Source organism: Crotalus tigris, unplaced genomic scaffold, assembly GCF_016545835.1.
Source record: "Crotalus tigris isolate CLP2741 ecotype Arizona unplaced genomic scaffold, ASM1654583v1 scf7180000017536.10889498, whole genome shotgun sequence".
Taxonomy (NCBI): domain Eukaryota; kingdom Metazoa; phylum Chordata; class Lepidosauria; order Squamata; family Viperidae; genus Crotalus; species Crotalus tigris.
In genome coordinates, this window is record NW_024096460.1 from 7,491,531 (window position 1) to 7,514,535 (window position 23,005).

General features: G+C 36.0%; 2 protein-coding genes across 6 annotated transcripts in view; one reads left to right on the top strand and one right to left on the bottom strand.

Moving 5' to 3' along the window:
- The window catches only part of DOCK1 (dedicator of cytokinesis 1), a 450,137-nt gene that overhangs the window by 160,735 nt on the left and 266,397 nt on the right, over positions 1–23,005 (top strand). For all 3 annotated transcript variants that reach the window (XM_039345121.1, XM_039344947.1, XM_039345028.1), the window contains exon 27: positions 1,359–1,454. In XM_039345121.1, the coding sequence (XP_039201055.1) occupies positions 1,359–1,454 (96 nt within the window). The remainder of the gene's footprint in view (positions 1–1,358; positions 1,455–23,005) is intronic.
- The window catches only part of INSYN2A (inhibitory synaptic factor 2A), a 57,799-nt gene continuing 54,541 nt past the window's right edge, over positions 19,748–23,005 (bottom strand). For all 3 annotated transcript variants that reach the window (XM_039345403.1, XM_039345238.1, XM_039345316.1), the window contains one exon: positions 19,748–21,854. In XM_039345403.1, the coding sequence (XP_039201337.1) occupies positions 21,671–21,854 (184 nt within the window). In that variant the 3' untranslated portion in view covers positions 19,748–21,670. The remainder of the gene's footprint in view (positions 21,855–23,005) is intronic.

Here is a 23,005-nt window from a genome sequence, read left to right on the forward strand (position 1 = left end):
ATACATGCAGAATACTGAAGCTTGTCCGTTTGTAATTTTTGTAAAAAAATGTAATTTATTAACAAATGGTAAAATAATTGTTTGAAGAACATCTTCATAAAGTAATGTGCAAAAAACTGCAATAGCCATAATAGGACAATATCAACAAAATTCAATTGCAAGTTTTAATAAGTGTGCATCACTAAAAAGAGGATTCTATGTGCATGTGTGTTTTGTGGTGTTTTTATAAGCAAGCCTTTAATAAGGAATAGTGATATTCTTCTAATAGCTCCATTTAGTTAAACTTTAAAATTCAGTATTATTACTGAAGTGTTTCTAGAAGCTTTGTAGTAGCATTATTTGGAAGTAAACACTGTGTGGGGCAGTTGAGTACATTCTTTGCACCAATCAGAGTGATTAAATTTTCTTCCTGCTTTGCATTCTCAAGCAGATAATATAGGGTTTGAAAAGTAGATTTATTGCAGCGAATTAGGAAGTCATCTACATAGTGAAGTTTGTCATTCTACTAAGAGCATCCTGGAACCCTGTCCTCTATATATGTTAGTCCCCAGATTTAATTCCTGGGTGTTTAACTGACACCTTTTCAAATCAGTGTCTCTGCAGCTGTACACTTCCACTCTTGAGAATTGCTGCCAGCTGTCCTTTTTTTAAATAATGGTTTTCTCTGATGTGAGAATCAGAAATTCCCTTTTTAGCAGCTACAAGTCACATATACTGCATGAGAAAGTGAGGCCAGTCCTCAATTTTTCAAGTATGGCTTCATTTTGCTGTATGTTTGAAATACTCCTAGGTACAACTCCTGGATACAGAGGTACCAATGGAGTTTAGGAGTATCACCTGTAGTTATTAGCATGGAATACATCAATTTTTGGGCCCTGGTTATAAACATTAATAGGAAAAATGCTGTGTTTTGAGGACTGGTTATTCAAGAAAATTATATATTTAAGATCACAACCAAAGAAAATTAACAATTAACCAACTTGCTCAGACTGAAGAAGCTACTTGGATAAGCAGTGAAACATTTCGAAGCAACAAGAAAAGAAATCCAGATGCCATGGTTCAATTTCCAAAGAAAATCAAACACATATGGTATATATTTGGGAATGAATGCATTGTCATACACTCCCCTTTTAATTATTCTACCTACATTATTTAGAGAAGACCATAGAGCTGAATGATTTTAATAGAATTCCCATATTTGAATTTAATAGAATTCCCATATTTGAATTAGAAAATCAGTACATTTGAGCATTGATCATAGTGAAACTAAAACAAAGGGATTCAAAATTGTTTACTGTATACATAAAGCTATTTAATCCTCTTGGCTTTGGCTACTTCTTTTTGTGCTTTAATTTTAGGGACCAACACAACGACATGTGCAAATAATTATGGAAAAACTATTGAGGACAGTAAACAGAACCGTCATATCAATGGGACGTGACTCAGAACTCATAGTAAGTGCTTTTCAGTAAATATCTAATATTAGTTTTGCAACATAGGAAAATGAATAATCCACTAGAATTTCCTCCTATAAGATCCAGTATGTTTACAGTATTTTGAAAAAATTCTAATTGCCCATTTAATTTCATTGGGATTTATAGTAAGCAATTTCATATTTTAGATGCTCTGAAAGATATGAAATTGAACTCTTTGTTCATTCCAATAAATAAATAACACTTTTGCATTTATGCATTTTCACCTTATAATGTGTAGAAAAAATCTTCCTAAAAGAGGAACTATTGATGTAGTAAAATAGGCCATGATATAGTATATATTATTATTTGCATTGAATTTACTTTTTCTATTACATTACTTTTATCTGCATGTCTATTTTTCTTTAGGGTCTCTTCCATCTGTCTCACTTGTATCTATCTTCAGAGTTCCTGTTATTTTGGGTTCCTTCTTTGAGTGTATGGAGGATGACCATTGAATTAAGATTGGAGGGTTAGTTTATAGAGAGTAATTGATGAATTAAAAAGAAAATAACTTATAAAATTTAAAATAGACAAATTGGTGGCAAGTCATAGAAAATGAGTGAAAAGATGGTATTAAATGACCCATACATTTCACAATAATAAAAGCATAATAAATATTTCAATATAATTAATGTAATCAGCTAGTAATCAGTATAAAAAGGAGTAATCAGATGAAGTTGCAATGTAAATGATTAAAATCATAAATGAGAAACTTTATATGATAAATCAGAAATTAAATCATAATCAATGACAAAATGATATGAATCCTGATAAAAAAGTATATTAAATTCTAATTATTGCATGTCCTTTTGCAACGTAAACATCTTTTAATGAAAATATTTAAGCATAAAGAAAAGTATGATAAGTACTGCTGAAGAGAACTTTTCTTCAGTGAAGCTTTGTATGAAGCAGCCCCTCAAAACTGCTTCACAAAGTAACATGCATCTCCACTTTTAGTATAGAAATATTACCTGTTCAGAACAGATTGTTTTATTAGGATCTGTTCTTGTATTGCTCTCATAGAATATAAGAATACAGGACTGACTTTACTGATTTGACATGATTCTTATTTCTTCAGTTATTTATATTAGATTCAATGGAATAATAGTACCCTATAATCCTTAATATAGCACGTATGTTTTAGCACTAGAAAAATTAAAACTTATATTTTAAGGAAATCTTGGGGAGTGAAACTGTCTCCTCCCTTTTATCGATTGTATTTTAATGTCTGAGTCTTCTTGAATGCTAAAACATTTTGAAAGTTTAATTTTACTGCTTTTTTAAAAAAAATCTAAACAAGAAAAGGGAACAGAAGACTTTCAAATCCTGGGGCATATAAGCACTAATTGTTAAATAAGAAAAAAAGAAACAAATAAAATGTTTGGCCCTAAGTTACAACTATCAGGAGATAGAATGTTTTAATTCTCTTTCAATTTTGTATAATAGTTTTCTGAATCTATCCAAATTATAGACATCTTAGTGTTAATTTGTTATCTTTGCCTGGTTTAACAGTACTTGAAATTATCAAGATGCTTTAATTTCTGTTTCCTTGGAGATATTATTGGCAGTCATTGAGCTTTTAATGTTTGGATCCTTGTCTAGTAATATTTGTTTGTACAATTTCATCTTGCTGCTTAGAACTTTTGTTGATGCTTTTTGGAGGGAAATAGCGTATGATCTTTCTATTTTTTTAAGCAGCAGGCTGATAACTTTAAATCTCTTTTAACAAGGAGGAAAACGGGCTCATTTACAGCAGTATTTAAATGATTCCCTTTGGATGGAAGGAAGGGGAAAAAGCCATATGCCAACAGTTTCAATCATTTTGAGATGAAACAATCCTTTAAAATTCCTTTTCAAAAAAGTTTGAAATTAATGACTGATAAATGATCACTGTCTGGAAATTGAAAGTTAGTTTCATTGATATGCTGTAAACCAGGGCTTTTCAACCTTTTCACCCATTGTACCACTTTTAGGACATGGCAACATCCGAGTACCACCTGTCGCCTAGCAAGGTGTCAAAAACTTGATGACAAAAAAAGGGAAAAAAGTGATAAAGTAGTCCTCGGCTTACAACAGTTCGCTTAGTAACTGTTCGAAGTTACAGTGGCACTGAAAAAAGTGCCCCCCAAGCCACAGCCGAGCAAGACACCTGCCTGCCCACCCGGCGGGGCTCTTCCTCCTGTCTGAGGTTTTCATTGTTATGAGCATTTCTGTTGAGGATTGGCAGCGGGGGTGGGGTTTTTTTGGTTTTTATTCACCCTCCCCCCGGTCTGCTGGGTGATTGCAGCAGTCTTTGGTCACTTCACATGACCCTGGGACACTGTGACTGTCATAAATATGAATCAGTTGCCAAGCATCTGAATGTAAATCACAAGACCCTGGAGATGCTGCAACATTCCAGCTGAATGGTGCTTCTTCAGGGCTCAGCAGAAGCACCAGGATCAGCCCCGAGCTCCAGCTGGAGCATGACAGCCCTGCAACTCCAGCCATCTCTCGCTCAGGCTTGTGGGTGCTGCCACTGTTTCAGCTCATTCCCCTCCTCCCTCCGCTATCACTTTTCTAGGATGGTCGCGTACCACCTGCCAGGTGCCAATATACCACAGGTGGTACCTGTACCACTGGTTGAAAAGCCTTGCTGTAAACAATAACAGTTTCTTAGACTGCCTTGTATGTTTATTGGGTTTGACGTTTAAAAGCTTAATTACAAATACTGTTAGCTGCACTCAAAATGTAATCATAGGTAATACTAGATCACTGTCATATATTTGAAAAATAGAAGCAGTTGGATAATGCTCTGGAAAATAAAGTACCGTATTTTCCGGCGTATAAGACGACTGGGCGTATAAGACGACCCCCAACTTTTCCAGTTAAAATATAGAGTTTGGGCTATACTCACCGTATAAGACTACCCCTCTTCCAACGCACACCAAATAAAAATTTAAAAACATCAGATTTGATTTCAATATGGTAATTTTAATTCAAATGCTTATGACATGCAGGTACTTAGCAGAAAAACTGTCATTTATAAACATAAGGCTGTCATCAAACATATAAACATAAAACAGTGCAAGTGGATTAAACTTTTCCTAATTCACTCTAAAGCTGAAAGGAAGGATAAGACAATAAAACCATGGGAGCTGCCATGCTGTTTGTTTTCTAAGCTGTCAACCAAACTGAACTGATGATGATAGGAGGAAGATAAAAAACAATAGAAAGAGCAAGTGCCGGGCAAGTCCCTGGCAAGTCAGCAACGCCCATCATAACTGCAAGCTATTTTTACAGGTTTTGCTTGTGTGACAGTTTCCCTTTAAAAGCCTTCAAAATCATCCTGTTCATCATCTGATATCATAAAAATATCAATGACATCTTGTGGTACATTTGTAAGGCAGTCATCATATGGATCGAATTCCGTATCAGATGGTGTGGTCTCAGCTTCAGCTTCCTCTTCATCTTGCCACAAGTAGTCATCCTCCATACCATCTAATGAATTTGATATGCCACACTTCTTGAAAGACTTGATTACTGTTTCTGCATCAATATCATTCCAGGCTTTTATGACAAACTTGCACAAAACATCCAACTGTGGAGCACGCATGTTTCCTCCTTTTGTGAATGACTTTTCGCCGCTAACCATCCATTCATTCCACTGTTCTCGAATGCGATCTTTAAATGGCTTGTTTAGGCACACATCCAGTGGCTGTACCAACGATGTCAATCCTGCAGGAATAACTGCCGCATCTGTGTTTATTCTTGCAAGCCTTTGCTTGGTGCTGGGAGTTAAATGAGCCCTGAACATATCCCACACCAGTAGACTACGTTTTTGAAGAAGTCCACCTGGTCGCCTGCTCCATACATTATCAAGCCATAGCTTTACCCCTTCTTCATCCATCCAGCCTTTTTCATTCACATGTACAAAACAACCAACAGGGAACTTGAGTTTCGGCATTGTTTTTCTTTTAAAAATAATCATTGGTCTCAGTTTGGCACCATCAGCTGTGCATCCTAGTACCACTGTAAAACTGGACTTCTCATGTCCTGTTGTTTTAATTAAAATTGTTTTTTCACCTTTTTGATGGACAGTTTTATTTCCAACCATATCAAAATTCATTGGAGTTTCATCCATATTTCCAATACTACTTAACGCATAGCCATGTTTAATGCGCTGTTGTATTACGTATCGATGGAAACTAATTACTTTGCTATCAAGATCTGCAGGTAATTTGTGTGCCATTTTTGTCTTTTGCCTCAGTACCATATTATGTCTTTTCAAGAATCTAGTACACCAAGATACTGTGGCCTTAAATCTGTTGCTGTGATCTGGGTTAGATTTGGCCCACTGAAGTGCAGACAAACATATTTTATTTCGTGTCACTACATAACCATTTTGGCGATGCTCATTCACCATGTCTGCTACATGTTTTTCAAGTTCTGGCCAATGTGGGGTGCCTCTTCTTAATGCACACTTACCCCTTGCCATACTCTTTAACGCTTTTTCATTTGCTTTCCAGTCCCGAACCATCTTTTCTGTTACTCCATATTGTCTTGCAGCAGCGCAGTTATTATGTTCCATGGCAAAGTTTACAACTTTAAGTTTGAAACTGGCTTCATATTTCCTTCTTCTTGCTGGTGGAGCCATGATCGCATCTTGACTGTTGGACATTTGTATACAGTACTGTATGTACTGGTGTTCTACTGTATGAACTGGTACAGATACTGGTGCTGTACTGTACCGGTACGTACCCAGTATACAACAACCAGCCAATCATGGCAAGCGATATACCTTATCACTGGCAAGCGATGTACCTTACCGGTGATTGGCTTGTTGTTGTATACAAAGCCTGGTTGGATTGGGTGGGTCAGCTCTCTCTGCCTGCCCAGCCCTCCCTGTCGTCTTATATGCCCTAGGGAAAAAAATGGACAAGCTAATACATCCTTTCGCTGAAGAAGGGGAGAGGGAGGGAGGAAAGGGAGCGAAGTTTTCTGAGTTCTCATTGGCCACCTGTAAGCCCAAATGAGTACAGTATTCTCTCCTCCGCAGGCACCCTTTTATGCCAGTGCTGAGTGTGTGCGTGCGCGTGGCATGCATGCGACTCCCCCGGGCTGCGCACCGGGATCTCCGGAGACTGGATCTCCTCCTCTTGGTATTCCATCCCATGAATTCTAGCCGGTTTCAAGCTAGTGTTTACTGCCTCCTTTCCCTCCTCCCTCTCCCTCCAATCCTTCCCTCCCACCCTGATTTCCAGCTCGGAAAATGCAATCCTTCCCAGCTCAGAAAGCAGCGAGGAGAAGCGTGCGCACACACACACACATGCACACACGCCTCCTTTCTCCCTCCAATCCTTCCTTCCCACCCCGATTTCCAGCTCGGAAAATGCAATCCTTCCCAGCTCAGAAAGCAGCGAGGAGAAGCGTGCGCACACACACACACAACACACACACACACACACACACACATGCACACACGCCTCCTTTCTCCCTCCAATCCTTCCTTCCCACCCCGATTTCCAGCTCGGAAAATGCAATCCTTCCCAGCTCAGAAAGCAGCGAGGAGAAGCGTGCGCACACACACACATGCAGCGACGTTTTTCTCCCTCCAATCCTTCCTTCCCACCCGATTTCCAGCTCGGAAAATGCAATCCTTTGAGGAGAAGCGTGCGCACACACACACATTCCTTTCTCCCTCCAATCCTTCCTTCCCACCCGATTTCCAGCTCGGAAATGCAATCCTTCCCAGCTCAGATCAGGAGCTCAGAAAGCAGCGAGGAGAAGCGTGCGCACACACACACATGCACACACGCCTCCTTTCTCCCTCCAATCCTTCCTTCCCACCCGATTTCCAGCTCGGAAAATGCAATCCTTCCCAGCTCAGAAAGCAGCGAGGAGAAGCGTGCGCACACACACACATGCACACACGCCTCCTTTCTCTCTCCAATCCTTCCTTCCCACCCCGATTTCCAGCTCGGAAAATGCAATCCTTCCCAGCTCAGAAAGCAGCGAGGAGAAGCGTACACACACACACACAACACACACACACACAACACACACACACACATGCACACACGCCTCCTTTCTCCCTCCAATCCTTCCTTCCCACCCGATTTCCAGCTTGGAAAATGCAATCCTTCCCAGCTCAGAAAGCAGCGAGGAGAAGCGTGCGCACACACACACATGCACACACGCCTCCTTTCTCCCTCCAATCCTTCCTTCCCACCCCGATTTCCAGCTCGGAAAATGCAATCCTTCCCAGCTCAGAAAGCAGCGAGGAGAAGCGTGCGCACACACACACATGCACACACGCCTCCTTTCTCCCTCCAATCCTTCCTTCCCACCCCGATTTCCAGCTCGGAAAATGCAATCCTTCCCAGCTCAGAAAGCAGCGAGGAGAAGCGTGCGCACACACACACACACACAACACACACACACACACATGCACACACGCCTCCTTTCTCCCTCCAATCCTTCCTTCCCACCCCGATTTCCAGCTCGGAAAATGCAATCCTTCCCAGCTCAGAAAGCAGCGAGGAGAAGCGTGCGCACACACACACAACACACACACACACACACATGCACACACGCCTCCTTTCTCCCTCCAATCCTTCCTTCCCACCCGATTTCCAGCTCGGAAAATGCAATCCTTCCCAGCTCAGAAAGCAGCGAGGAGAAGCGTGCGCACACACACACATGCACACACGCCTCCTTTCTCCCTCCAATCCTTCCTTCCCACCCGATTTCCAGCTCGGAAAATGCAATCCTTCCCCACACACACACATGCACACACGCCTCCTTTCTCCCTCCAATCCTTCCTTCCCACCCCGATTTCCAGCTCGGAAAATGCAATCCTTCCCAGCTCAGAAAGCAGCGAGGAGAAGCGTGCGCACACACACACATGCACACACGCCTCCTTTCTCCCTCCAATCCTTCCTTCCCACCCCGATTTCCAGCTCGGAAAATGCAATCCTTCCCAGCTCAGAAAGCAGCGAGGAGAAGCGTGCGCACACACACACACACAACACACACACACACAACACACACACACACATGCACACACGCCTCCTTTCTCCCTCCAATCCTTCCTTCCCACCCGATTTCCAGCTCGGAAAATGCAATCCTTCCCAGCTCAGAAAGCAGCGAGGAGAAGCGTGCGCGCACACACACACAACACACACACACACAACACACGGGGACGGATTGCTGAAACAAACAGCTTAGAGTTTAAACAAACAGCTTAGAGTTTAATTGCTCTCCCCACTGCCACTCTACCAATCAAGGACTCTTTTTGAGTGAGGGGGGGAGAGAAAACTTGATGAGTAATATACCAAACCACATGTGTAAAGGAATAAAATAGAATACCCGTATTTTCCGGCGTGTAAGACGACTCGGCGTATAAGACGACCCCCAACTTTTAAGAAGGTTTTTGTGGCCTAGAAAGTTGTCTTATACGCCGGAAAATACGGTATATATTTTCTAGCAGAGGTTGAATTTATTCCACTGGAGCAAGTTCAGAATATGTGGTCTTCTATAACCCTTACTTTCATTCAGAAGAAATAGAAACCAGCAGTGACTAAATTAGGTTCATAAACTATGCTAAACCATAATCTGTGTTATATGTTTGAAGTTATTGTATTGTGGTCACAAAGACATTGTGACTTACAAACTATTGTTTATGTCTCAGTACAATGAGAGACTAGCCAGTGATGAATTTTGAAGCGAACCATGGATTGTATACTTGAGTCTTCTTTCCAAACTTAATTTATTTGGGTTTTTTTTAATAGTAGAAGAGCATTGCCATATGTAAGGACTAATGTAGAAAAAAAAATAACCACTAGTTCTCAGGTTAGACAGAATTATCAAGCAGCTAGCTCCTTGATCAAGCATTTCATGGATTTGAAAAAGTCAGAGGAGATGGTCTAATTTTTGAACCTGCACGCATTCACATACACACATACAAATATCATACTTATTTAGGTTTTTTTATATTATCAAAAATTCAATTAACTGCCATTGATACCGTTTCAGAAATATTGTAATGGAACACTTCTCACTGTTATACTCAGCATGGCAGGTACCTGGGAAGAGCATTTGAATTTAAACTCTTTGCAGCACAGAATTTCTGTCAAATTCATTTCAACAAATTATCAAAAAATGACCAATAAGGTCAACCATGGATGCCATTGCATTAACGTGGTGAAACGATAAACCAAATAGGATTGCAAGCATGTTACCATCTTACTCCTTTTTCTCAAGGTTTTTGAGGACATTGGGAAAATCAGTATGATCTTTCCTTGATAATCTTGTGCATTACTGAGAAGCTAATTAGTTATTTGTAATCCTTATTTTATATTTTAATGTTGTGCTATATAATTTATTTTCCTTTGTGATTTATAGCTTTATAAACCAAGATACATTTAAGATTTGATTTGATCGATTTTGCATAGTCTTTTCTTTTGTTGCTTGAAATCTAGTAAATTCTATTTGAAATATTAGCTTTCAGCAGATATTTATCACCAAGTACCCTTATTAAATATGTGCATTTGGAAAATGAGCAATAACTGAGAAAGCAGTACAGCTGAAAAGACCATAGGTATTTAATGAATGCTGACAGCACCAAGAATTTTAGAGGAGCACTTACCTCTTATGATTCAATGCATTTCTGAATGGAATTCATTCTGGCAAAATCAGTGATGATTCACTTTTGTACAAGCAGTTATGTAATAACAGTTTTTCATTGCAAATATTCTTTAGATGTATCTTCTGACCTTCCATGGATTCATGTCAAATTAATTATTATGCTTTTTATTCCTCCTGAAACTGATAAGGGTATGGATTTGACACTGAATTAACAGGTGGCAACACTTGGCTGATCTTTTCTCATCTTAGCGGGGTGTCAAACTGCCAGCCCACGGCCTGGTTGCATGCCCACCCCAGCTTCGGTAACGCAAAAACAGTCATGATATGTTGCGACACGTCATGTGATGGGGCGGGTTTGACACCCGTGGCTTAGAGAATAATCAGGCTGGATCTGGTTTGTAGTGGATGGGAGACATCCAGGAAACACAAGAAGACTAAACTGGCAAACTGAAAAACTATACCAGAAGTAAGCAACAGCAAACCATTTCTTACTGTTGCCATTAAAACTATTGTACCCAGGTCACTCTTTAAGTCATCAGGATTTGAGGTTGATATGAAAGATACTCCAGTACAATATGATAGTAAAAATGGTTATAAAAATAATTTTTAATAGCTAAGAATAGACCTTTTGGGGAAAAAAACAATTGCCATCCACATATTTGATTAAATCAGAATAGTCTTGTGAAAATTAAAATGAATAAGAAAAGAGCAGCATTCTCAAAACTGATACCTTTGATCTTTCAAAGATCTTAATTCTGAATTCTTCAAGAATTTCTACCAGGAAAATAAGCTTAGTGTTAAAATCTTAGCATCATGATATGGCAAATGTATACTTCTAAATAGTCTTTATATAAATGTGAGATACTGTAAACCTATCTTTGTTTATAATGCTAGTTATTTTTTCAAAGAGAATACAGCTGAAAAATGTGAGTTCATGTTTAGAATAATACATTTTGTAAAATAGCTGATTCTCTATTTCTATGTTCATCAAATTGTATTATAATTATCTTAAAGACAAGAGGTGCTTTCCCCAGTGCTTGACCTCACAATTTATGGCTAGCTCCATACTTCTAGGTAATGGCTATGTAATACTTCTAAAAATTAAAGGAAATTAACTATTTAGGAAAATGTGATTGAAAGGTGAAGCTAATTATTCCCTATACTTCAGGTTAAATGAACAAAAAAGGTTGTGACAGCCTAAATCAGGCAATTTCAGGTATAAATACATAAATTCAGATAGTTGGAGTAAAGAAACTTAAATATGAATATTATAGATGTGGCTGAATATTGCACTTTGTTTAAATCAGTTATTTCAGGGAATTCTAGTTCTTTTCCAATCATGTTATATTCTAAGGCTAACTGAGTGGTGATAGTAGGACAAGGGGATAACTCTGACAGATAAAACAAGGACATAGGAGCAAATATTCAGTCATTACTCTGAAAGCACAAAAAGTTGAGAAACTAGACAACATTTCTTTGCTGCTACCGTACTTCAGGATAGGAATTGAATTTTTTTCTCAAAATAGAATGTAGATTTCAGTAGTGAAATTTTCCCCTTGATACAGAAATTTAAATTATCATAGATTGCAATGGTGCTGCATACAGCATTTACAGATCCAGGAAGACATATATAATTCAGAGGATTGGTTAAGAAATCTTAAATTATTAATGGTTGTACTTTATTGCTGTTCAAATCGAGGGCTGTTCATAAAGGAAGACTGAAATAGTGTGACTCAAGATTTAGTGATGAATATTTTTGTCAAAACTAAATCAGAAATCTCTTAATCACATACAGTACTTTTGTTCACATACTTGTCATTGCAAAGTCATAGACAAGTTAATAAATTTGGCATTGAAAAGTTATAAATATAATACCCAAGGTTGAGGCCCTTCTGAGGGTCACACAGAATACAGATTTGTCCTAATTTTGTCCCATACGTCACTGTTATTACTGAAGTTTTCTTGCTAGTGCAGTGATACAATAGTAGTTCCTGTTTTCAACATTGCTACTATATTAGACTGGCAGAATGTAAAACATTTCTATAGAATATGTAATTTTGTTAGGAATACTTCCTTATGTTTGTCTTTGGAAAATTCACCTTTTCTGGCCATTTATTTTGACCTCTCCTTACCCAAACCTAATAATATGATGAAGTCAACAGAGATATCTTTACATCAATTTCAGATTGGCAGCTTTAAATATATGCCAAACTCCCAGGTAGCTAGTGGTTTTTTGTATCACTTGTTTTGGCAACTTTATTAGACTTTGCATCCAATTTCATAAATGTTGACAGCACTGTAGCGTTTCTCAGGACACAACACACAACTAGCTTACTACCATTAAGAAAAGGAATGTGCTGTTAGTAGATATGTTGTAGGGGGTGTAGGTTTTTTTTCACTTATTTACTATCATTTCAGCAGAGGTACTTGCATATTTGAGCATATCTGATCCACAGTGATCTTTAAGATATATTCTAAATATGAAAAGAAACCTTTCAAGTATGCTGTTAGTAAAGTTATTTTTGGGAATATCACTGATGGTTTGTGCCAAACTGTCCTTTGGATCTTGAACTTGCGTATATACATATATATATATTTTATACTTTCTGATAAAGCAGAACATTTATTTGAAAGAAAATCCTTTTTGGTATGCATTGTATTTGTATTGTATTAATTCCATAGAACTGTTCTGCCTGTCCCGAAGGATGTTTTTAGGCAAGGCACCTTTGTCATAAGAATTACATTTTTTTTACCTGAGATATTACACTTGATGAGTTGAATAAAGCAGTTTGATTCAATGTGGCTTGTCCAATGTTGACCATTGGACATAATAGCCATTTAAATTTTCCTGAGTTGCAGTGATGCCGTCTGGGTGACAAAGTGCACTCAAAATTGCCTGCTAAAAATATGGTACCTTATTTCTCCCTCTCTCCATTTCTTATAATGAATTTCAATAATATCTGGAAACTCACATTTCCCTTCAGATTTGGTTAAACTTTCTATAGAAGTTAGATATTATTTTTGGTCTTTTTAGTTTGATGATACATCTCCTCCAACGTATTTAGGGTTGTGAATATGGTTCTGGCCCTTTAACTTGTGAGAGAAATGTAAGGAAGAAGAAGAAAATCCAGGAATTTTCATGGCTGAGGATTACAACTATAATCTATTAATCATTCAATACTCCTTCTAGTGCCATACTTGATCTGTTCATAATTAAATTACATTTCCTTACCTCAGTTTATTTTTAATTCAGGTTTTATAGTTCATTAAAATCTTAACTTGCTGCTTCAGATTGTATAAATCTCTAGATTTCTTTTATGGTGTTATGTTTATTTAATTAATTTATACAGTTTATAAAATTAACACTCAAAATTAAACTTAATCTGCAATTCTGAATGTGTTTCCTAATATATTGGATTAAGTTGGTTCTAATTGTTTTATATTTTTTCTCATTGAAATATTTTCTAGGTGGCATTTTAACCATCTTTTAATGGTATATGAATATATAATACACTGCTCATCTGATGGCAGTCACTGTTCAGGTTATAGTACTGCTATTGAACACAGTCAATCTTATTCTGACATGTAACTTTTAGTACACTGATTGGCTTTGCAGGTTTTTATTTAGATACTGCACATGATGTTTATGCATGTATTACAGTTAGTTTGAAGGATATATATTATATATATATATTGGTGTTTTAGTGAAATTCATGTTACTGATGTTGATTAAAAGTTCATGTATTCAATTTATTAATACGCAAGTAAACTAACTAAATAATTTGTCACTATTGAACTCCAAGAAATAAATTATAGGATTCAGATTAAAACGGTCATCTAGCTAAATGCTAGAAATTAAATCTTTAAAATGTATGTATATTATTTCTAATCTTTCAGTAGAAGAGAATACACCTAATTTAGGCTTGAACTGTGAAATCTTTGGTGCTCTCTAAATTTGGTTGTTTGCTTGCAGATATTTCGTTACCTAACTAGGTAATATCATTAATGATAATGAGTGTGATGTTTGCTCCCTATTTATATGCAGTAGCTCACCCTGTCAGTATTGGTAGTTCCTTAATTAGGATATTGTTTTCTACTTGTTTATCTGGTGTTAATCTCTGCTTATCTGGGTGTTGGTTGCTGGAGATGATATGTTCTGATCTTTTTGTTTCTGTCTTTGCTTGGGTGAAGTGTGCTTTGGCTCTATGTGCCTACTTTTTCAAATATTTATTTCAAATAAAATAAATCTCAACCTAGGCATGAAAAAGCTGGTTGGGTGACATTGGACCAATTACTCTTTTTCATCCCAACCCATGTCACAGGGTCATTTTTGTGGGGAAAATGGAAGGAGGAGCAATAAATATGTTCATTGCCTTGAATTATTTATAAAAATAATAAAGGCAGGAGTTAAATAAAATCAATAGTAATAGTATCTTCAACAGCTAGTTTGTTTGGTTGTTTTTTCAGCAGAGATTTTGCTTTATAGGATAGAAAAGGAAAAATAATTATCTAGTAAATTACTTCCTTTTCTATAGATTGGTTAATAATTTTTAACCAAATGGCTAAAAAGCGTTTTAAGATATTAAATTAATTTAAATAAAATACTAAGTCTACTTTGGAATCAGCCTACCTTTAGTTTCCATAATAAAACTGATATGTGGCCATCAATTGTAAGGATTCTCATTCCTAAATCTTCTTTAGGAAAATATGAGAACTGGTTCATAAACTAAGAGAGACATATTTTAAAGCATAATCTCCATATGTTCCATAACATCAATGTGGCCACGGAGTCATTCAAAAGAACTAGTATCAGATTTCCTTCATGATGTCTCTCTGTCTCTTCTTAGGTTTAGGCTGAAGTGCCCAAAGCTGAAATTTCCTCCTAATCCATAATAGTCAGCTCAAGGATAGGATCTTTGGCAGATGAAGTTGACCTTTGATTATTGCAATTTGATGGAATTTAACATACAGCCAGTATCAGTGATGGGATTCAATATGTAAACAACCAGTTCTCTGTATGGATGCCATTTCCGGAAGTCCATTCTGGGCCTGGGCAACAAAAAATTAGCTACCGGTTCTGCCGAAGTGGTGTGAACGGCTGAATCCTACCACTGTCCAGTATTGAGAATCACAGCTCAGTTGTTCTAGTGAAATTGTTTGGTGTATTTTTCTCACAGGGTTCATCTGAGTCAGAAACCAATGCTAACTATTTACCTCACTCCTCAATCCTCTTCCAGGATTATCTGTTGCATTTGCTGATTGAATTTCCATATTCTGGGAATTTTAGAAATTGACATTAACCATGGATTGGGTCCTGATGAATTTCATCTCAGTCTAACAATCAGAAAGTCCCCAACATAAGAACATCCAACTTATAATTTACACTTCTGAATTGGCTGCCTACTACTAAAACTAGTGGATGGCATTTTCCTTTCTTGAGCTAATGAACTGCTGAAGCCGCACAGTGTTGTCATGAATGGCTAAAGTTGCATGTTTTTAATATACAGCAAGAGACTTAGGAACAGATTTTGTTCATAACCTGGGGATTGCCTGTGTACATAATTTTGTGTTAGAGATTCTTAAGGCAGCCTATTCTGTCAGTTCTTACAGTTAATATTTTTCTCTTGCTATCTGAATAATGGCTAGTTCCCTATATAGCCATTATGTCTTGTTCTATCTACTGGAATAATTCTGAGCAACTTCTGGAAAGCAGCCTTCCAGATACGTGAAAACATATACTTTATTATGTTTCCCTTTACTTTTCCAGGTTGAACATATTCAGTAACTTCAACCATTCCTCATAGACTTTTTTTTTCTTCCCAAGCCTTATATAATCTTGGTGGTTTTCTTCTGAATACACTCATTTGCTTTTTTCCTTCCTAAAGTACACTGACCAGAACTGGATGCAATATTCTAAGTGCAGCCCATTTAATACACAGTACAGAAGAATGATGATTGAGTTCTACAGCACAGAAATGGGATATAGTCTTTTATTTATTTGTATTTATTTATATTCCACCTTTGTTATTATTAAGTCAAGGCAATGAATATCTAACAGCTGATGTATGTGAGTTGAGTATCTGTCTTTTTAGTGCTCACTGGTAATAGGTAATTCACAACAGTGAGCCATTAAGCCCTCTTTGTAAATTTTCTTTTTAGATTTAAAACTACTTTATACTTTATCTTACTGAATTATAATATCAGCTACACGTTAATCAGAATTGGTGCTGGTAAATCTTTGTCATTGGTACTTTAAAATAGAAAATCCTTTTTGTTACTCTTCAGTAGAATATATACTCCTTTAGCAGCAATCTGGATAAAACTGTCCAACTCTTGATCTAGTTCCAGCAATTGATTAATCTACAGTATATATTCTACTGCAGGGGTCTCCAACCTATGGGCTGCAGCCCAGTATCGGGCCATGGCCTGTTGGGCCACGGAAATGGCTGGCGAGTGTGCACACCCACTCACTCTAGTGCAACTGTACAGGTGCTAGCAGCCCATTTGTGCATGTGTGCAGGAGCTAGCGGCCCCACTGTGTGTGGGCCTGTTTGCGCATGCGTGCGCAGGGCACATGCACATTTTGCTCCTCCTCCCTTTCCCTCCAGGCTGGGGAGCTCTGTTCTACTGGAGAGATAGCATTCTTCTCAGAAACAAAATGTTTTGGATGGGAAAATCTGTGTTTTATTGTAAGGAAGACTGAGAATCTTCAAGCAGCCCAGTTTTATATTTTCAGGAGTATTGTGGGCATGTCTTTACTGGGATCTTCTGTATTAATTTTTTCATCTGATGCGTAGTTACCAAGCAAGAGTTAGACCACTGCAAAAGTAGGCCCTGAAATTTACTTCAACTCCATTGACTTCAAGGAGAAAAAGGCTTGCTTTTGTTCCAAGAATAATAAAAAAAAAAATCCAGAGGCAACAAATACAAATAGGTTACTAGAAGGTAAATAGTTGCTTCCTCAAGGAGTTCATTATTGTTTTTTTTTACTATGATAGCTGATCCTTGCTTCTTCTTTCACAAGCTCTTTCTTGGCTGATATTTCTGGTTACCGTAGAAAGGTAACATAGGCCGGATAATTCTAGTTGAATGTGAGTTTGTATCATAACCTCAAGTGATAAGATATAAAGTATTTATCTACAGCTTCATCTTTTGAATCCTGTCTTTTGAGAACATTGTCTTCTCTACTCCAATATATTTTAACATTTTGATACCATCTCTCAATATGAATTACCATGTTGTTTTTAAAAATTACATTGTTTTATGGAGATTTTCAAAGATTCTTGATCCCAGGGTTATGTGACCCCCTTTTGCAACCTTCTGACAAGCAAAGACAATGGGGAAACTATATTCATTTAACAACCATATTACTAATTTAACAACTTCAGTGATTCACTTAACAAAATGTCACAAAAAAAGTCACAAATGGGGCAAAACTCACTTAACAAATTTCTCACTTAACAACATAAATTTTGGGCTCAATTGTGGTCATAAATTGAGAACTACCTGTAATTAACAAATTTCTGCATGCCATAATTGCAATCAATTCATTTTCATAATTATTTTTACTTTGTTTTCCTTTTAAGGTGAAGTAGTCATTTATAAATTAAGTTTTTTTGAAGAACATTTTGAACAAATGGAGGGATACTTTGAGTATCCTATATTTAAATTATTTGTACTAATTTTATTGAGAGGGAAATAATGCTGAGATGTTGGAAATTCAGTTTCATTATAGTGAAATATGGGGTCTCTTAATAGCAATAATTATCAAGTTCACATATACTGTATATCAACTCATTGCTATTACATAGATGTTGCTGAACTAGTGCTATGTAAAATCTAATTTCATTTTAAAACATTCATGAAAAAAAATCATCCCTTGGGTTTTAAAACTTGGTACAGCAATTAAATGTTGAAGGAAAAGTAGAGAGACACTCAGCCAGTATTTTGTTGTACAAAAGTGTTTTCAGAGGCAAAAATAATCAAAATAATGTAAGCAAAGCAAACAATTCATATACTCAGCATTTTTAACATTAATATTTTCCATTTTATCTTGACTACATAAAGTATATTACAGTGGTCTGTTTTTTAAGAAAAAAGTGATATTTACATGTATTGTTTCCCATTAATTTCAAAACAAATATCTATGTCACTGCTGCTTTATGGGAATTATGCAAACTTAGAAAATACTGTCCTTATAAGTATGAAAATAGCAAGTAATATAAAATTACTGCAGCATTTATTATTTAGAAATGGAATATAAAGCATGATATGGAAGTGTGTTTAAGTAAACGAGTGGTTGAAACCACATGATATTGCTAATGAATTTAGCAGCAAATTAAGGAATACACAAATTGGAATAATGATATACATTTTGGACTTCCTATCTGTTTTTTTAAAACAACAAATTTCAGTAAAAGTATTTTCGTTTGATATGTCAGTTAAATATTATACTTTACTACAGATTTTAGCCTTCTCGCCACAGAATTCTAACTTTTGCCTCAGTGATCCTAAATGTAGTACAATATGATACGTTTTACACACTTGCAAAAAATTTTTATTACAAGTTACATAGTATGGTACGGTAACACAGTATGTAGCTTTGAGCAAGAATATGTGTTTTATCTTTTGAAAGAGGAAATGTAAAAATTAAAAGTTTGCAAGTGTTTTAGTAAAACACTCTGTTGCTGTATAGAATACTGACTCACTTTGCTTCTCAACTTTAAAATGGTATCTTAATGTTTCTTTTCCTGGTTTGATTCCTATATAACAGAATGAGTGTTACTTGGCAACCAGCAAATATATTTTAGGAATTTTTGTGGGTTGATGGAAGCCCAAGAGAATATGGGCTATATCTGAAATACACAGGTCATATGCTAAGCATCTCAGAGTTGCATATTTATAATATGCATACTTGTTGTATGTTTGATTTAGCCCAGATTTAAAGAAAAGGAAAAAAGCAGAATATAGTCTATAAACCTGAAGACATGCACCCTATGATTTGTACAGGTTTCTGGTGCATTTCTTCACAATTATTTCTAAGCTATGGAATCATGAGTGAAGTTGCAGCTGGGTTATGTGATTAAGAGAGTCATTAAAGTTTGTTAGAAGAAAATCAGGAAAACACATGTGCATGTGCAGCTTTTAACATACAGGAAAATTCACTGTTACATGAGGCAGCACATGTTTATAGCTGGGCTCCTGCTTCCTGTCTGGCGCTTTGTGATGGATTTTTAGTTTATTTTTGGACTTGGGAGAATTTAATAAATTATTGTAAGTCTTAAGGATAGAATTTTGTTAGGAATAATGGCCATGATCCTTACTGTGATTATGAATAAATGGTCATAAAAATTAGGTTGCTTATTAGGACTATGTGCAATGATCCATATTCAAAAGTTGAAATATCATTTAGAATGCATAAGGTGTTACATAGAATCTGCCAAGAATTCTTTAACTAAGTATATTTTCCTATGATCACATGTCAATTGCAGAGGGAAGCTGTGTCAAGCCAAGAAAAAGATGTAACTGTCTTAAAGTGTTCCCGACATGTAGAAAACCCAAGCCCAAACATGTTCCATTGCATGTTGACCCTATTGTATATGTATGTGATGTTATCTGTAGGATCACAATCAACATTCAGCTTAATCTATGTAGATATTTATTTTTGAAAAATGTGTCTTGGAATTAGTAAGAACGATACCGACAATTATATTTGGGATTAGATTCTAAAGTATGTTGGGATCAATTAAAGTTATGAACTTTAATTTAAAAGACTGTAAAATTTATTATGTTTAATTCCATTCCTTTCCAATATAAATATTCACGCTTTTCCAGTAGCATCAAAATGACTTTCTGAGCCTTGCACTTTCTGAAAAAGAAATTAAAAATACTAAAAATAAAATTCAGAAATACTTCCTTACAATAGTCATTGGTAGCCCTCTTGGAGTATTAGTAGAAAATGAGTTATAGAATAACAGGGGAATTTTGAAGTTGATCATAACTCATGTATCAATTGTATTTTCATAAGCAGATCTCAGATATTTTTCCATAAAACAACCAAATTATATTTTTTAATAAAACTCAATATAAAATATATAACATGAATGTAGGTTTAAATATTGAAGTAAGTGATTGTAGTACATCTGCATTATTTTTTTCACTGGAGATTTCCACCAATAAAACAGTATTTGTCACTTTATTCTGCTTTATAGTTATGAAAAAAGAACTTGTATGATTTTAGATAAACTATGTACCCAGAACTTCCCAGATACCTTATTGAAATTGGAATGGAAGTATAAAAAAAAAAGGGGGGGGGAAATCTCCAAAGAAAGCTTACAGAGTAATTTTTCTGAGATATTATTTAAATAATGGACAGTTATGTGCTTGATCCTGTCAGTGAAACTGATGGGAATTAAAGTGTCTAAAAATAACTAGTAGAGCTTTTGTTCAATTTGTGTAATTACTCTTAAACTGTTAATTGCACAACATTTTCATTCAACCTTCTCATTTGCTAATACTATTTTAGTAGAAGGATTAGGATGGTTCAGTATCTTCCTTTAATGTGCAAAGCTGTCAGGCTCTTGTGAACTCTTAAAAGGCAAAACACAATACATTATAAAATTTCTGGCACAGTGTGTCAAGAGAGTATAGTGTTTTCTTGAGACTAAATTACAAAAGTGTATTAAATTGCGGCAGCTGCCAGTGATCTGTTACTTACTGTTATGCATCTCTTCCCTTCCCTCTTTCCCTCATTCCAAATATGGTGCCAGAACATAATTTCAGCTGTTGGGTACCAACAGATTAAAAATAATATCTAAGAGAGCTTAGCGTCCTTAGCTTTGACCCTGTCAACTGCCAGTAATTAAAGGCATGCCCTGACTTTAGGTGGCTTTTGACTGCTCACCATTTAAAGTGAGCAGTAGGTTATGTGATGAAAATGACAGTAAATTAAAGGTGCCAGCATTTCACTGAGGTGCAATCACTTGGCATAATGCTACAGCACATAAAGGCAAGTATACACATAATCACATTTCAAAGATTATTCATGGTCTCAGACCATTGAAAATATTGTGCTTTCCTCAGGGTATCTATGTGCTGAAAATGGTTCTACCCACCCCAGGATCTGTGGAAAATTAAATGTACAGTGAACAATCTCAGGGGAGAAACCAAAGAATCAAAACAAAATCTGGATTCTGAAAAATAACATTTACCTGTTATTTTTAACAAAAGAATGGTGGGCAAGTAATTATACTTTTTCCTTTTGCTAACACGAATTTCTATCCTGGTTTTAAAGGTTCTTTAACATCCTACGATGGTGAAGTTCAAATAAAAAGTTGACAAGGTATGCAATTTGAATGCCTTACTCCTGAAAGTTCATTCATAGGTACAAAGGCCTTTTTTGGTACATATGGTGAGAAAAAATGCTTTCTTAATATTGTCAGAGTAACACTTGCTGACAGTCACCAAATTATTAGGATCCTTTTTTAAAAACTCCACAAGTTCATGTGGATGTAGTTTTTTTTTTTTAAATGAAGGCGATCTTAAAATTCCATATAATACGGATTTAGTTAAAGAAACCAGAGTTTCCATCTTCCATGCTTTTTTGATTCAGTTTTGGATTTTTGCTTGGGAGTTGAGGAGTAACTCTCCTGAGAATAAGGCAAAGGTGCAACCTGAGTTTCCTCAATAGGATGAAGTTTTCTCAGAACTGGCTGAAGTTTGTCTTCTTGCTGCTTAAAATCTAATTCCACACTAAATAGTGGAAGGAAAAAAAGAGAACCACAATCAGTTGCCAAGATAGAGGTTTCTGTTAAATTAACATTAAAAATGAATTTGATATGTGAAAAAAACCAGATTCTGCAATCCTCTAATACAACATACTGACAAGAAATACTGTATTGCAAAATAGTTCAAGTAACATCTGAAATATAAAACAATATTTAAATATATTAACTGTAGCACAGAACTCTTTTATCCCACTAAGATGACAAAAAGCTTTCTTAAATTAAGTCAGTCCCTTAACCCAATTAGTTGCCTACCCTGAATTGCAGCAGGTTTTCTGGATTTTGCCTGTCAATTTCCAGATCTAGACAGATCTATCACTGAGCTAAATTGTACTTCCTAGCACACTCTTGTGCTTAGTTAGGTTGCTTGCAGTGGAAGTGTGATGCTGGATTTTGGTTGTTCCTTTTCATCCAAATGGGATAAATATATTGGTGGCTGGAAACTTAAAATTTATCTCTGAGCTGCAGAAGTTATGTTTTTCCTTGTAGGTTATATTCAATATAAATTTTTGTTTATATCTTACATTAGTTCATTATTACAAACTGGTTATTCAACAACAAAATATTAAGGATCAGGATAAGGGTATAAAAGTCCCACTACAATGAGAGAGAATAAAACATACAATATTTAATCCTATACTTAGAGCCTCTGTGTATTTCTGGAACATGAAAAATTAGTTTTATCCTGATATAGCTGCAATCATTCCTCCCATTAAATTGCAGTTATCCCTTGGCTGTTATTTAATTATTTTTTATACAGTGTTTAAGAAGTAAGCTTGATAGTACCAAAGAGATAAATAAAATAATTCCAATAACCAAAGGCTATTGATTCACCCATAATTAATGTGTGAACAAGCCTATTCACATAACATAATCTGATTTTTTTGTATATTTTTATGCACTTCATAAAGTTATTGAAATAGTGACATCTTCTATTTCTGTTATCTCTGTGAGACTAGATCCTTGTTGTATGTAACCCAAACCTGAGCTCAGCTAATTATAAAGTTGAAGCTATTAAAACAGCTGTAGAACATCATGTCACTAAACATAAAATTCAAAACATAGACTGCAAGGAAAGAAACAAACTAAATCTATTACTCATTTGAAGATCAAAATTGC